We start from the raw sequence: 15,848 nt of genomic DNA, 5'->3' as shown, positions 1-15,848 counted from the left end.
ATGGATGCCTCATGTTACGAAGTTTCCGTCAGTCACATGTCCAATGTCCTTGACCTCATTTTCATGGTTCAGTGACTACTTGAAAAAAAAGTTCAGATTTTTTGTAATGTTAAATTCTCTCTTATTATAAGTAATAGGATAACTATATTTGGTATGTGCGTACCTTGCAAGGTCCTCATGCCCGTCAGACAGTTTTCACTTGACCTCGACCTCATTTCATGGATCAGTGAACAAGGTTAAGTTTTCGTGGTCAAGTCCATATCTCAGATACTATAAGCAATAGGTCTAGTATATTCGGTGTATGGAAGGACTGTAAGGTGTACATGTCCAACTGGCAGGTGTCATCTGACCTTGACCTCATTTTCATGGTTCAGTGGTTATAGTTAAGTTTTTGTGTTTTGGTCTGTTTTTCTTATACTGTATGCAATAGGTCTTCTATATTTGGTGTATGGAATGATTGTAAGGTGTACATGTCTAGCTGGCAGGTGTCATCTGACCTTGACCTCATTTTCATGGTTCAGTGGTTATAGTTAAGTTTTTATGTTTTGGTCTGTTTTTCTTATACTGTATGCAATAGGTCTTCTATATTTGGTGTATGGAATGATTGTAAGGTGTACATGTCTAGCTGGCAGGTGTCATCTGACCTTGACCTCATTTTCATGGTTCAGTGGTCAAAGTTAAGTTTTTGAGTTTTTGTCTTTTTTTCTAATACTATATGCAATAGTTCAACTATATTTGGTGTATGGAATGATTGTAAGGTGTACATGTCTAGCTGGCAGGTGTCATCTGACCTTGACCTCATTTTCATGGTTCAGTGGTCAAAGTTAAGTTTTTGAGTTTTTGTCTTTTTTTCTAATACTATATGCAATAGTTCAACTATATTTGGTGTATGGAAATATTTTATGATCTATATGTCAGTCACGCAGGTTTTATTTGACCTTGACCTCATTTTCAAGGTTCATTGCTCAGTGTTAAGTTTTTGTGTTTTTGTCTGTTTTTCTTAAACTATAAGCAATAGGTCAACTATATTTGTTGTATGGAAGAATTGTTAGCTGTACATGCCTGCCTAGCATGGTTCAACTGACCTTGACCTTATTTTCATGGTTCATTGGTCAATGTTTAGTTTACTTGGTTAATGTTAAGTTTATGTGACAGTTGTAATAAAGCTTTATATTTAGGACTATCAACATAATATCAATGATTAGTAAAGAAGGCGAGACATTTCAGCGTGTGCACTCTTGTTAATAAAATTTGTTATGCATATTAATCTATTTTGGGAAGTTATCCATACTTACTGTGTTTTTGTATGACATGGAATGATAAATTAACTATTCCTTGAAAATAAATCACTGTTGATGTCAGGAATATTCACTTTTCAGATCTGTTTATTTATTGGGGAAAAATGAATTTCACCACAGATTTTTACATTATAAAAATCCTATAAATGCTATATTTTTAGGTATGAATTAAAAGTTAACGTGAGGTGCGTATCAATGTGACAACAAACCTTAAACACAATAAAATTAGAACAGACATATGGAGGGCAACATACAGTCTTAAACAATAGACAAGTAAATACCATAAATACACTCAAAATTGTTCCATGTCTAGAAAAAATATTTAAACATAAAAATAAGATGTGGCATGATTGCCAAATGAGACAAGGACTTTTGTAATCACAGTGAAAACAATAACAATACCGGTAAATGGGTGACTTATCGAGGATTAAACAAATTTATCTTCAAGAGGGGATTACCACAATATGCATCTGAAAAATGTTACACTCTTACTTATAGTTTATCCTCTTCATAAGCAATACATATACCAGTAGATGAAAATGAAAAATGAAAATTCTTCCATTTCTAAAATTGTTCATATTATAGTATTTTAAATAGCTACTAACAAAATGTAAAAAATGATGTGGACCCCTGAAATTTATAGTGTTGTTTTCATTTTTTATACAACATCTTGATTTTTGTCTCGCCTTGACGGAGTCAAAAAGCGAGACATAGGTATGCTGTTTCCGGCGTCTGTGGCGGCGGCGGCGTCAACAATGTATTAGTTTGTGATTAGGTCTAGTTCATGGTGAACCACTAGTGGTAGGTCAATGATATTTGGTATGCAGTTGTATTAGCATTGGCACATCTCATTACCATGGAGATTATTTGGCCCCGCCCCCTCAGTCAAGGTCTATTGACTTTGAAACTTTTCATAGTTTACATGTGTTAGTTTGTGATTAGGTCAATTTATGGGGAACCACTAGTGGTAGGTCAATGATATTTGGTATGCAGTTGTATAAGCATTGGCATATCTCATTTCCATGGAGATTATTTGGCTCCGCCCCCTTAGTCATGGTCTATAGACTTTGAAAATTTTGCTACGTTAACATGTATTAGTTTTTGATTAGGTCAGTTCAAGGGGAACCATTAGTGGTAGGCCAATGTTAATTGGTGTTCAGTTGTATAAGCATTAGCACATCTCATTTCCATGGAGATTATTTGGCCCCGCCCCCTCAGTCATGGTCTATTTACTTTGAAACTTTTGCTTAGTTTACATGTATTAGTTTGTGATTAGATCAGTTTAAGATGAACTGCTAATGTTAAGTCAATGATATTTGGTATGCAAATTTATTGGCATTTGCAAGTATCATTTCCATGGAGATTATATAGCCCCACCCCTGATCATGGTTCATTGACTTCGAAACTTTTACATAGTTTACAAGTTAATGTTTGTGTTTAGGTTTGTTTAAAGGGAACGACTTATAATAAGTCAATGGTATTTAATATGCAGTTGTATTAGCATTGGCACATCTCATTCTATGGAGATTGTTTAGCCATGTACATGTACCTTCAGTCATGGTTCATCGACTTTGAATATTTGCATAACTTACATGTTAAAGTATTGCTATTTTAATTTCAACATTTGCATTATCAAAATTAAAAAAGGCGAGACATATCTCTGTGATAACAGTTTATTTATGGTATTTTGAAAAACTTTGTATGTTAAAATTGGTGTAATTTTAAATATTCACCTGTAAATGAAAGCAAAGTAAGAAACTGCTATTTTAAAAAGAATTTATACGGTAAACCAAGATACAAAGTTCCAGTTGGAGTTCATTTAACGTATCACTACAATATCCTGAAAACTACAGGTGAAAAAATGACAACAATGACCAATTATTAAAATGGATAACTTCCTTGTTAAGCAATATGGAGGTCAATTGTAGATATTTACTTTGTATAAGCCATACAATATAAGTTTCAGTCACTTTCATTTAAGGATTTAATCCTGCAAGACACTATTGATATATATTTTGGTATACTTTAAGGTTGTATTTTACAATAAACATGATAAATATTGAAATAGTTTTGTGTTGTGAATTATTAAAAGAAATACCCATCAGCAGATTTACATGTCTAGTTCTCTCCCTTCTTTGAACATACAAGAGGTAGATACCGATAAACAAGAGTGCACACATTGAAATGTCTCGCCTCATTTCTTACACCATATATAGTTGACCTACTGCTTATAGTATCAAATAAATAAGACTAAACCATGAAAAACTTAACATTGACCAATGAACCATGAAAATGAGCCAAAGGTCAGATTATACTTGCCAGACTTTGTACTAGACCGACACACTGAGCAGGATATTTAACATGCTAGTTCTGAAGGTAACAGTCAGCAGGAAGACACATCATCCTACCCGGACACATTGTTCTGACTTCGAGCTGACAAGTCTTTGTTCTTAATCCTTAATGATATGTGCTTAGAAGCAGCAAATACCAATTTTAAAGTCTTTAGTTTGACCAGGCCGGGGTTTTAAACTCACGACCTCCCACAGTTAAGGCGAATACACTACCACAAGACCACCAAGGTGGTTCTGAGAAACAGACCTAACTAGATATCATTGAGATGGGAGCCATCTCTGTGGGCCCCGCTGTTAATAATGTGTGGTAAAAAATTTGTATCTGTATCATTTGACATGGGGTTGTCAACTGAAACCAAAGTTTTTGACCTTGACCTTTAACCTAGGAAGTTGTACATAAATTATGACACACCCTCTGGTATTGGTTTATATACATGTCAAGTATAAACTTTGAAACCATAATGGTTCTCAAGATATTGAGCAGACATGATCTTTACCATAGGACATGGGGTTGTCAACTAAAACCAAAGTTTTTGACCTTGACATTTGACCTAGGAAGTTGTACATACATTATGACACACCCTCTGGTGTTGGTTAATATACATGTCAAGTATAAACTTTGAAATCATAAAGGTTCTCTAGATATATAGCGGACACACGGATTGACGGACAGAGGGAGGGACAGATAGACTGATCACTATAGGGCGTTCGCCATTCGGCGGGGCCCTAATTACATAACTTTAACCTTGATTTTTAAGCAGTAGCTGAACTGTTAAAATGAGGTCATGGACAAAAAGAGTGTGGTTTTAATATGAAGTATTTGATGGAAAGTACATCAAGAAATTATTTCCAGAGTATAACCACAAGACAGAGAAACTACACTGGGCACAATTCCTAACCAACAGAGTCAGAAAATAAAGAACTTTGAAAATCAGAGATACAACACCTAAAACAAGATTCAGCATTAAAACATTTTAATCAACTTGCCCCTTTCAGCAAGTGATCATAAAATTTTACCTGTCCAAATTTTTAAAAATGTAAGAAAAAATTTAATGTGAAGTAGAAAGTACTTTATCCAATCTGTTGATATTGAGTAAATTTTCATACCTTTATAAAGCACAAATTTTACATGAATACTGAATATGGGCATAATTCATTTTTTACCAAGATTTCCTCTTTTTGAAAAAGAATAACAAAAGACAAAGCTTGTTGATAAATATTAGGGTTAAATTTGTGTATTGGGTTTTTCTCTTTATTTCACATTTGTTCCAGCATCATTAAATCAATGGTATTAAGGTGATTTCGGATTCCTTAACAGTTTTAAATAAATTGCTTCGACGAGCGCAGCTGGATACGACCGCAGAGGTCCAACCCTGAACAGTTGGGGCAAAAATGGACACAATTACACCCTTGAAAAAAAAAAATTTGAAGGATTTTCTTTTTGATTTCTAAAATCTTGAGAATAAATTGTCCCCCTCCACCCCCAACCCCCCAATTTTTTGTAACCTCCTCACCCCCCTTTTTCCCCAAAAAAATCTGAAATATGACTTGACTATAAACAACCAAATCATAATCTGATTAGCCAATATTATTATACCTGCTATAGATTGTAGGGGGAATGCATGTAGTACAAATAAAATGCTCCGCTGGGTGCAGCTTGATACGACAGCAGAGGTTGAACTCTGAACAGTTGGTACAAGTATGGACACAATATTCAAGCTTGATACAGCACTGAATTTGGATTGTGATTAAATATTTGACACAGCACAGGTTTCTGACACAGAATGAATGTGGTCTAAGAACTTAAAAATTTTTAATTTACCTATTCAAACCATATCATTATTATTTGCTTTTATATATAAATCAGAAATAACCAATTTAAAATGGAAAATAAAAAAAAAAAAAAATTTTTTTGAACCCCATTATGATTCATCACCCCCAAACTCAATCCCATTCTTCCCTTTGTTGTATGGTACCTGCAGTACAATTTCAGAGAGATCCATACACTTGAACACAAGTTATTGTCTGGAAACTAGAAAAATGCTTGTTTTTTTCCCCCTTTTTGGCCCCAAATTCCTAAACGTTTAGGGCAATTACCCCCAAACTCAAACCCAGCTTTCCCTTTGTGATATGGAACCTTGTAGTACAATTTCATAAAGATCCATACACTTACACACAAGTTATTGTCCTGAAACTAGAAAAACGCTTGTTTTTTGCCCCTTTTTTGGCCCCTAACTCCTAAAATTTTGAAGCAATTACCCTCAAAATCAATCCCAGCCTTCCCTTTGTGGTATGGTACCTTGCAGTACAATTTGAGAGAGATCCATACACTTGAACACAAGTTATTATCTGGAAACTAGAAAAATGCTTATTTTTGGCCCCTTATTCCTAAACATTTTGGGCAATTACCCCCAAACTCAATTCCAGCTTTTCCTTTGTGATATGGAACCTTGTAGTACAATTTCATAAAGATCCATACACTTACACACAAGTTATTGTCATGAAACTAGAAAAATGCTTGTTTTTTGCCCCTAATTCTAATATTTTGAGGCAATTACCCCATAAATCAATCCCAGCATTCCCTGTGTGATATGGAACCTTGTGGTACAATGTCAGAGAGATCCATACACTAACACACAAGTTATGTCTGGAAGTTACAAAAATGCTTATTTTTGGCCCCTCATTCCTTAACTGTTGGTACCATAACCCCCAAAATCAATCCCAACCTTCCTTTTGTGGTATTGAACCTTATGGTAAAATTTCATAGAGATCCATTCACTTAAACTAAAGTTAGAGTGCGAAAACCAATGTGTCTTTGGACGATGACGACGCCACTTCATACCAATATATGACCGCAAAAAATTGTCGTATAAAAATTAGTAAATTTGTTGATGTTGTCTAGGAAGAATGATTCTTTTATTAATTGATAAAAAAGAAATCATTGAGCTAAGAATTGGTATTTTTCAAAGTCCACTTTTATTTAACATGCACAATTGGTAAAGTACATCACAGCTTTAAGTTGTCAGAGAATGACTTTCACTTGTCATGGGCAATGAGACTACTGTATCTGTTGGACCTTGAATAAGTTCTTCAAATTCAGTAAATCAGATTGTTGCACATGTGCTTTAAGACCCTTAGATGGAGTTGGCTACTATTCTAAGGTCCCCTTTGGCCACATAGCTCAATTATTCAAGTATGCCTTCTTTCGTTTTCAAAATTTGGGTTTTAGCATTCCTGGTGAAGGAACTCAAGAAAAGACAGACAAAAGATACATGGCGATGACAATAAGAGATTTTCTGTCAGATGGACTAAACCAACTATTCTTAAAAATAAATAATACTAAAATGAGATCAAAGTTTTTACTTTATCACAAAACACAAAAAAACAATCTCAAAAAGGTCAACAAAATTCAAAATATAGCATATTGATACATAGATTATCACAGATGTAAACATGACTATGTAAAACAATTTTAGTACAAAATCCAACATAGTATATATTGATAATTGAAGTAAGGAGTTGCTGTTCATATTAAGCTATTTAGTAAAACTTTTATTATTGAACCAGCTAAAGAAATAGTTTGACAACTGATCAATTTTAGCGTGTACAAAGATCTATAAATCTAAGCTTGCTTGTTTGTTAGGTAAACCCTGCAATATATATTGAAAACAGCTGATTCCAATCATTGAAAAATAACAACAGAATGACCTGAAAAATCTGATTTTTCAAAGACTAGGTTTTTTTTAATCGATACTTACAAATAGCAAATAAAGAATTCATGGTTCACCTAACAAGCAAGCAAACCAAAATTTTATACATTACTGTTAACTACATATATTTAAATGATTTTGCTTAATTAAAACACAAGTGTTTCAAATGTTGTTTACTGGACAATTTTCTACTTTTACTGTATAAATGGCAATTGTAAAGAACCCTTTTTTCTGGGCCATAAAAATTCTTTACTTGATTTTTCTCTTGACCTACAGATCTTAAAAATGACTTAAATGAAGTCAAATTTGGTCCAAAAATCCAAGAAATACTCAACATACACCAATTTATCTATCATGGAAAACTATTTACCCCTTAACATTTTCCCCCCAAAAAGTGTTTCTATGAACTGAGTGTCAAATTATGCTGTAGTAAGTACTGACAATCAATATTGTCCTAAACTTACTGTATCATTGTACCTGTAAGTATTTATCTGTGGATGTAACAGTAAAATGAATATTTTCTTTTTAGAGGACTTAATTTATTGCCACAGTAACAAACTTCTGATAATTCCTAACAGATCTATTCAATGAGATACTTATCAAAAAATTATTAGATGTGGATGAAAGATTTTTTTCAACATAATGAACATGAAAATATAACTCAACACTTGGAAGGTCTAATAATTTTCTGCCCATGTAAATTTAAATGCAACATTTATGAACAGAATGTATTATTTTTCAATACCATAGCAACCCACCAATGGACAAGTGTCTATACCATATGCCAACCAATCTGACAAATACTTACCAAAAAGTCATGATTTCCACCAACCCCTTGTGTGTTATGAAATGGGTATTTTAGGGCTCTACCTTGAGCCATTATTTTTGTCTACATGTAGACTTAAACTGTGACATGATTTGGGGTTTCAGAAAACCATACATACTATTCAAATAATAAACACTACACAATAAGATAGTCTGTAGATACTAAGTAACAACATTTGAACTTTTACATCTGTAACTTCATTCACAAAATCAAATGCAACAAACTTTTAAAAAATTGTGTGAATTTCACTTTTTCTAAATTCATTTAATTCTAATAAAAGAGGGAGCATTTATTGTCCTACAAACAGTTTTTACCTCATCACTTGTTCCAATCTAAAAAATTGGAATTTATTTTTTGTTGAGGTCTATATCTAAATATTTGCCAGTATCAATTAAATCTTCTGCAAAATTACTCTCTAATGAATTTACATCAGCACTTCTAACTTTCTTACATTTTCTTAAATTTTACAATTCTGTGAAGGGTCTATTATTCTTGGGAGTACCAATTTTGCAAATATAAAAATCACAAATTCAAGAACATTTTCAACATTTTTCTACAAAACACAAAACTGGGTAAACATGAATAAAAATACTAAGTATACAAGAATAATAAGGCTCATACAAAACAACTTTGCCATATAAGCTAGTCTACAGCTTCCATATCAGTATAACCCTGTGGATGAGTTTCCTCTGTATCACTGGTTGAGCTATTGTCACTAGCCTGGTCCATTACCCCAATACTGGACCCAACTTGTAGTCCTCGTGTTTTATTTAGTCCTGAGTCTGTCTTTATAAAAGTTTTTACCCCAGCCTGAGACATTTCACCAAAGTCATCAGTCAATTTTTCAGAGTTGTCTCCCATGTCAGGAAAATCTTCACCCATATATAACAAAGAGTCACTATCTTTTGTTGAGTCTTCTTGAGGTTCTGAGCTTGAGTCAATTGATGTGGAACCTTCCTTACTGGGAACTTTTTCATCCTCATCATCAAACAAGTCTATTTGTGGTGGGGGACTAAACGGTGTACGACAGCGGTAGAACAAAAGATAGGCACCACGTGAGACAGCATTCTTTTCATGGCCTATTGAAGACACTCTGCTGTCATCACAAAGTCTCCAATCTAAAATACACACACATATATAAATATATGTACATATAGAATTGAAAATAAAAGTTCTTACTTTATGCACAGAATAATATATTTGAAATGAAATAAACATAAAAATTGACAAAAAATTAAAACCTAGTGTTTTTAACCTTCACAGAACTTGTCAAGACCTTTAATACTGTGTTGCCTCAAAGAAGCTCAATTGCAGTTCTTTCTTACTAATACCTAAAAAATTAGGACTTCGTGTAAGTGGATGCAAGGATCAGTTTGAACATCTGAAAACACGCAATTTTTTTACCTTCTTACATCTTGGGAAATGAGCATTTTGTGATGTTTTTAGGTCTATCACATCAGAACATGGAAGAAGGATGAAATTTACGTAATAGGGGAATACTCTTTTTGCCTTACATTAATGTCTAAGCATATATACCGGGTAATATAAATACCTTCACAACCTCATGAACATTTTTTAACTTATTTAACTTAATTTTAGTGAATTGGAACATCTCAAAACCATGCAATATACTAACTGTGTAAACACTTACCAATTTCATTTTTCTTTGGGTCTATGGTATCAGAACACCGTACAAATGATGTATAGTGTCCACCCAGTATGCCACCATAATGATTCACTACAGCATATAAGTCATATAATGGTGGTGGACCAATCTCGTGACCCTTCCCAATCAGATATGGTGCCAAATTTAAACCTCTGTAAATACAGTCATTTATCCTTCAATTAGTAAGCTTTAATAATAAAATTAAAAAGAATAATGTGGCCATAAGACACAGATGCCCCCAGCTTGTAAATATGCAAGAGTCAATGTACTAATTCAAACCTATTGACATTTGTTTCTGTATGTTGTCAATAGATTGCTCGGGGGTTAGAGTGTGCAAAACAGCAGATTTTGCAATTTTTCATTTATAAAGGGGCATAACACAAAAACGGTGAAAGTGAGACCACCCAAATTATAACTTGATATGTGATTGGTGGTTAAGCATTGCGTATAAGTTTCATAACATTTGATTGAGGCAAAGTAAAGTTAGAGTGTGGAAACAGCAAATTCACCAATTTTTTCCATTTATAAAGGAACATAACATGAGAACCGTGAAATATGCCACCCAAATTCAAACTTGATCTGTGTTTGGTGGAAATAAGCATTGTGTATTGTAACATCAGTTTTGGTCCAATTTTTTCCATAATTCATAACTTTTTTTGGCATAATTTACTTTGGCCACAACTGCTGATCAAGATTTTTTTTGTATCTAGGGATTCAATATCATTTATTAGTTACAGAACATTTTAGGTGGTAGGTTGCGACCAAAGTTTTCCTTAAGCTTTAATGTCCGGAAAATGCACAATATCATCGTAATTTGTCTATTTATCCAAAATGTGGTGACTTTGGAACCTATAATGTACTCTTTTGAAAAGCTTTGTTTAACCAAGCAGTAAGGCTTTTGAAATAGACCCATTTAAGAACCAAGATGATATTTTATTAAAGTTGAAATTCAAGACCAAATTTAGCCAACAGTGAACCTTGTCCTTTAACGTACAAACCTTGTCGGAAATTCCACCATTTTGTCAATTTTATCTCTCCATATAAAATTTCTGAAGGAAAATCTTTTCAGCTGTATTATGACAGTATGAGGAAGTCGCCATATAGACATTTGTTTTGTAGCTTCTCTGTGTTGTTTACATTTTGGACAGTACCTACAACGAAAACAGAATAAAGACATTTTAATGACACACTTCGACCCATCCTTCAAGGACTACAATCCTCAGTTGAAGTTCTAAACCTATATATCTTAGAAGAGAATCACTGTTTAGTCTGTTTATCAAAATAATTGATAAGCCTTGGATAAAAATCTTTGATTCTGTATGTCTAAAAAAGGACTATAATAGTCACAACTTCTGGCTCAGTATGTTCAGTCATTTCCCAATAATTATCACAAAGCTGTCTTTGTTGAGAAGGTTTTGTTTAGCCAGTTATCTAAAGGATTTTCAGTTGGTTAATAATTACTTACTCAATTAGTTGATCGATTGGTGTTTTCAGTCTATTATCCACTTAACTAATTCAAGAATAATACTTATGGAACTTCATCTGATTTCAGAATTTCTAGTTCTCACTGTCAAGTTAGTATATTTCGAGAAAATTCCAAGCTTTTTATTGGCTGAGAATTTCTCAATTTAAGAATGACCAATTATCTCTGCCAAGGTAGCTCATCTAAAGATAATACTCACAAATCTACATCTTGGTTGGCAGATTCTGGTTTTACTGTATAGTCAGTTTATTTGAAGATGATACTTTGACTCAATAATCCTTGATTGGAATTATACTTTGACTCAATAAGCCTTGATTGGAATTATACTTCATCTCAATAAGCCTTGATTGGAATTATACTTTGACTCAACAAGCCTTGATTGGAATAAAACTTTCTACTTCTATCTGCTAATACATGACGCACATCAGGGCTCACACTACTTCAGAATCATAGGGGGATGTGACTTCTCTTTTAGAAACTGGGAGAAGTGGTGAGATATGAAAGAGTAGTGCTTGTTCGCTTGCGGCGCTACAATGTTTGGTTTTTAATTATAATATAAAGGGCCATATGTATCTTCTTTTTTTTTATTGTTCAATTCATTCCCGAGTATACAATTAAAGTAACAGTTTAAATTAAATAAAATGCTCCACTGGGTGCAGCTTGATACGACAGCAGAGATCGAACCCTGAACTGTTGGGGCAAGTATGGACACAACATTCAAGCTTGATACAGCACTGAATTTGGATTGTGATTAAATATTTGACACAGCACAGGTTTCTGACACAGAATGAATGTGGTCTAAGAACTTAAAAAATTTTTAATTTACCTATTCAAACCATATCATTATTATTTGCTTTTATATATAAATCAGAAATAACCAATTTAAAATGGAAAATTTTAAAAGAAAAAAAAAGGAAAAAAAAGATCCCCCTTCCAATTTTTTGAACCCCCTTATGATTCATCACCCCCAAACTCAATCCCAGCCTTCCCTTTGTGTAACAATGTATGGTGCCTTGCAGTACAATTTCAGAGAGATCCGTACACTTGAACACACGTGATTGTCTGGAAACTAGAAAAATGCTTGTTTTTTTCCCCTTTTTGGCCCCAAAATCCTAAACGTTTAGGGCAATTACCCCCAAACTCAAACCTAGCTTTCCCTTTGTGATATGGAACCTTGTAGTACAATTTCAGAAAGAACCATTCACTTACACACAAGTAATTGTCCTGAAATTAGAAAAATGCTTGTTTTTTCCCCCCTTTTTGGCCCCTAATTCCTAAAATTTTGAGGCAATTACCCCCAAAATCAATCCAAGCCTTCCAATTGTGGTATGGTACCTTGCAGTACAATTTCAGGGAGATCCATACACTTGAACACAAGTTATTGTCTGGAAACTAGAAAAATGCTTTTTTTTTGCCCCCTTTTGACCCCTTATTCCTTAACGTTTTGGGCAGTTACCCCCAAACTCAATTCCAGCTTTCCCTTTGTGATATGGAACCTTGTGGTACAATGTCAGAGAGATCCATACACTAACACACAAGTTATGTCTGGAAGTTACAAAAATGCTTATTTTTGGCCCCTAATTCCTTAACTGTTGGTACCATAACCCCCAAAATCAATCCCAACCTTCCTTTTGTGGTATTGAACCTTGTGGTAAAATTTCATAGAGATCCATTCACTTAAACTAAAGTTAGAGTGCGAAAACCAATGTGTCTTCGGACAACGACGACGACGACGCCAACAACGTCGTACCAATATACGACCACAAAATTTTTTATTATCATAAGAATACGGATTTCATCATAGCTAGTCTGCTTCCGATGAATCTTGCCTATCTTGCCTCCGATCCTTAGTTCGTACAAATATTTCAATGGCGGATGAAGAAATTTACAAAATAAACGATGTTTGACAAGCTATTTGGAAAGGAATATGACGTTTTTAATGCAAAAAAAGGATAAACATTAACTATAGGCAATTTTCATCACGTTCTAATGAAGTAACAAACTTATTTTGCTAAAAATTAGAATGATTTGATGTATGCTCTCGAGTAACAAGTACCAGAATGGATAAAAAAAGTTGTCTTTATGTAATAACATACAACCAACTGTTCAGTCAATGCTTTCACCTCCTTTCTAAAGATATAAATTTGTTTATGTCTTTGAATTTCTTTACTTATAAAGGAATAAAATGCTTTGCCGAGCGCAGCCTGAGACGACTGCAGAGGTTGAATCTGAACAGTTATTTTTGACATAATATAGGTTTCTGACACAAAATAAATGTGGTCAAAGATCTTAAAAATTTGAAATGGGACATTTAATTTACCTAGAATGGTCTGATATCCAAAATCTAACAACATGGTTATATTCAGCACATAAAAAACACCAAAAATTTAATTTTAGTTGAAATCAAACACAGTTTAATTTTGGACCCTTCAAACCTTAATATGGACTAATGTGAAAACAGGGCCCAAAATAAAAAATCTAAATGCACAATAAGATTCAGCATATAATAGACCTGCAATAATTCAGTTTTTAATTAAATCAAACAAAGTTTAATTTTGGACCCTTTGGACCTCACTGTAGACCAATTTAAAAATGGGGCCCAATATTCAAAATAGAAATACCAGGTAAGAACCCCCCAAAATTAAAGACTTTAAATTAATCCCATCAAAATTGGTTAAAAGATTTGTATTTATTTTTTGCTATTGCCCAATACTGTGCTATGGCGCAATACTGTGAAAATGAAGATTTCTTGCTATTGCGCAATACTGCCCAATTGAAGATTTCTTGCTGTTGCCCAATACTGTGTTATCACGCAATCCTGTGATATTGTGCAATACTGTGATATTGCCCAATACTGTGATATTGCGCAATACTGTTCTATTGCCCAATAATGTGCTATTGTGCAATACTGTGTAATTGAAGATTTCTTGCTATTGGACAATACTGTGTTGTTGCGCAATACTGTGCAATTGAAGATTTTTTGCTATTGCGCAATTATAACTGTGCAATTGAAGATTTCTTGCTGTTGCGCAATACTGTGCAGTTGAAGATTTCTTGCTATTGTGCAATACTGTGCAGTTGAAGATTTCTTGCTATTGCGCAATACTGTGCAATTGAAGATTTCTTGCTATTGTGCAATTGAAGATTTCATAAATTTAAAATTTTGAAAATTTTGAAAAAAAAAAAAAATGAACCCCCAAAAAAATTTCGAAAAAAAAATCCCCTTAACTTATAGAACCCTCCTCCCCCATTTGGAGTAATTACCCCCAAACTCAATCCCAGCTTTCCCTTTGTGGTATGGAACCTTGTAGTACAATTTTATAGAGATCCATACACTTAAACACAAGTTATTGTCTGGAAACTAGAAAAATGCGTGTTTTGCCCCTTTTTTTACCCTAATTCCTGAACGTTTGGGGCAATTACCCCCAATCTCAATCCCAGCCTTCCCTTTGTGATATGGAACCTTGTGGTACAAATTCAGAGAGATCCATACACTTACACACAAATTATTGTCTGGAAACTACAAAAATGCTTGTTTTTGGCCCCTCATTCCTTAACTGTTGGTACCATAACCCCCAAAATCAATCCCAACCTTCCTTTTGTGCTATTGAAACTTCTGGTAAAATTTCATAGAGATCCATTCACTTAAACTAAAGGGATTGTCTGGAAACCAAATGTGTCTTCGGACAATGACAACAACACGACGACTACAACTACATCATAGCATTATTTTTGCGGTTGTATGAAAACTGCTGTTTCTTCAACTTGGTAAAAATTAAAAATTGCCGATGACGAAAGCAACTGAAATCGAGTCTTGTGAACAACAGGATGACAAGATATCGCTTTTGACGTCGGGCAAAGCGAAGTGATGGACAGGAAAGCGACTTTTTTGCCCTAGTTGCCTGCTAGCGTGAGCCCTGACACACATATCTTAACTTGGAAGAGCAGTGACTGTTTGACAATACTCACCAAGCTTCATCTGGGTTCAAAATTTCTGGTTCTGTGAACAAGTCCAGACATTGCTCTAATGTAATACTATTGTTTTCTGGAAAATAAAAAGAGAAATTGAAAATTATCTGAAAACCAATGAAATTGTTGTTTAACATTCGGATGGTCATTATATTTCATGAAATCTCAATTGACTGATGATTTATATATAAAAAAAAAATTTGTCAAAAATTCTGCAATTTGTAAACAATGTATTTAGCCTAGACTATTTTTTTATTGAGCTGCAAAGTGATGAGATTATGATTCAGTTAATAATCATAAAAGAACAGAGTTCCAATGTCCCCCGCGATGCAAATATTTTATCTATCCAAGGTACAAGGGCAATAACTAAACTAGAGGCTCTCAAGAGCCTGTGTCGCTCACCTGTATTTACTGATTCTTTGGAAATCATGTAAAATAAGGTTAAAATCATAATTAATAGTATTAGATATTAGATATTATAATGATATCTAAGATAATAACAAAAAACTGCAAAATTTTTGTAAAATTACTAACTCAGGGGCAGC

General features: G+C 33.8%; 1 protein-coding gene and 1 long non-coding RNA gene across 2 annotated transcripts in view; one reads left to right on the top strand and one right to left on the bottom strand.

Moving 5' to 3' along the window:
• LOC127710846 (uncharacterized) overlaps window positions 1-3,363 on the top strand; it is a 116,441-nt gene extending 113,078 nt beyond the window's left edge. Inside the window, exon 2 of the long non-coding RNA XR_007986359.1 lies at window positions 172-3,363. This is a non-coding gene — a long non-coding RNA (uncharacterized LOC127710846). The remainder of the gene's footprint in view (window positions 1-171) is intronic.
• Window positions 3,364-6,994: 3,631 nt separating this feature from the next.
• The window catches only part of LOC127710253 (ubiquitin carboxyl-terminal hydrolase 19-like), a 58,519-nt gene continuing 49,665 nt past the window's right edge, over window positions 6,995-15,848 (bottom strand). Inside the window, exons 23-26 of the mRNA XM_052216031.1 lie at window positions 15,304-15,379; window positions 10,850-11,002; window positions 9,837-10,003; window positions 6,995-9,303 (exon numbers count right to left, since the gene is read on the bottom strand). Of these exons, the coding sequence (XP_052071991.1) occupies window positions 8,828-9,303; window positions 9,837-10,003; window positions 10,850-11,002; window positions 15,304-15,379 (872 nt within the window). The 3' untranslated portion in view covers window positions 6,995-8,827. The remainder of the gene's footprint in view (window positions 9,304-9,836; window positions 10,004-10,849; window positions 11,003-15,303; window positions 15,380-15,848) is intronic.

The sequence above is a fragment of the Mytilus californianus genome, unplaced genomic scaffold (genome assembly GCF_021869535.1).
Source record: "Mytilus californianus isolate M0D057914Y unplaced genomic scaffold, xbMytCali1.0.p SCAF_1, whole genome shotgun sequence".
NCBI classification, from domain to species: Eukaryota; Metazoa; Mollusca; class Bivalvia; order Mytilida; family Mytilidae; genus Mytilus; species Mytilus californianus.
Note: the sequence above shows the minus strand (reverse complement) of the source record. Positions and strands in the feature narration are given on the sequence as shown.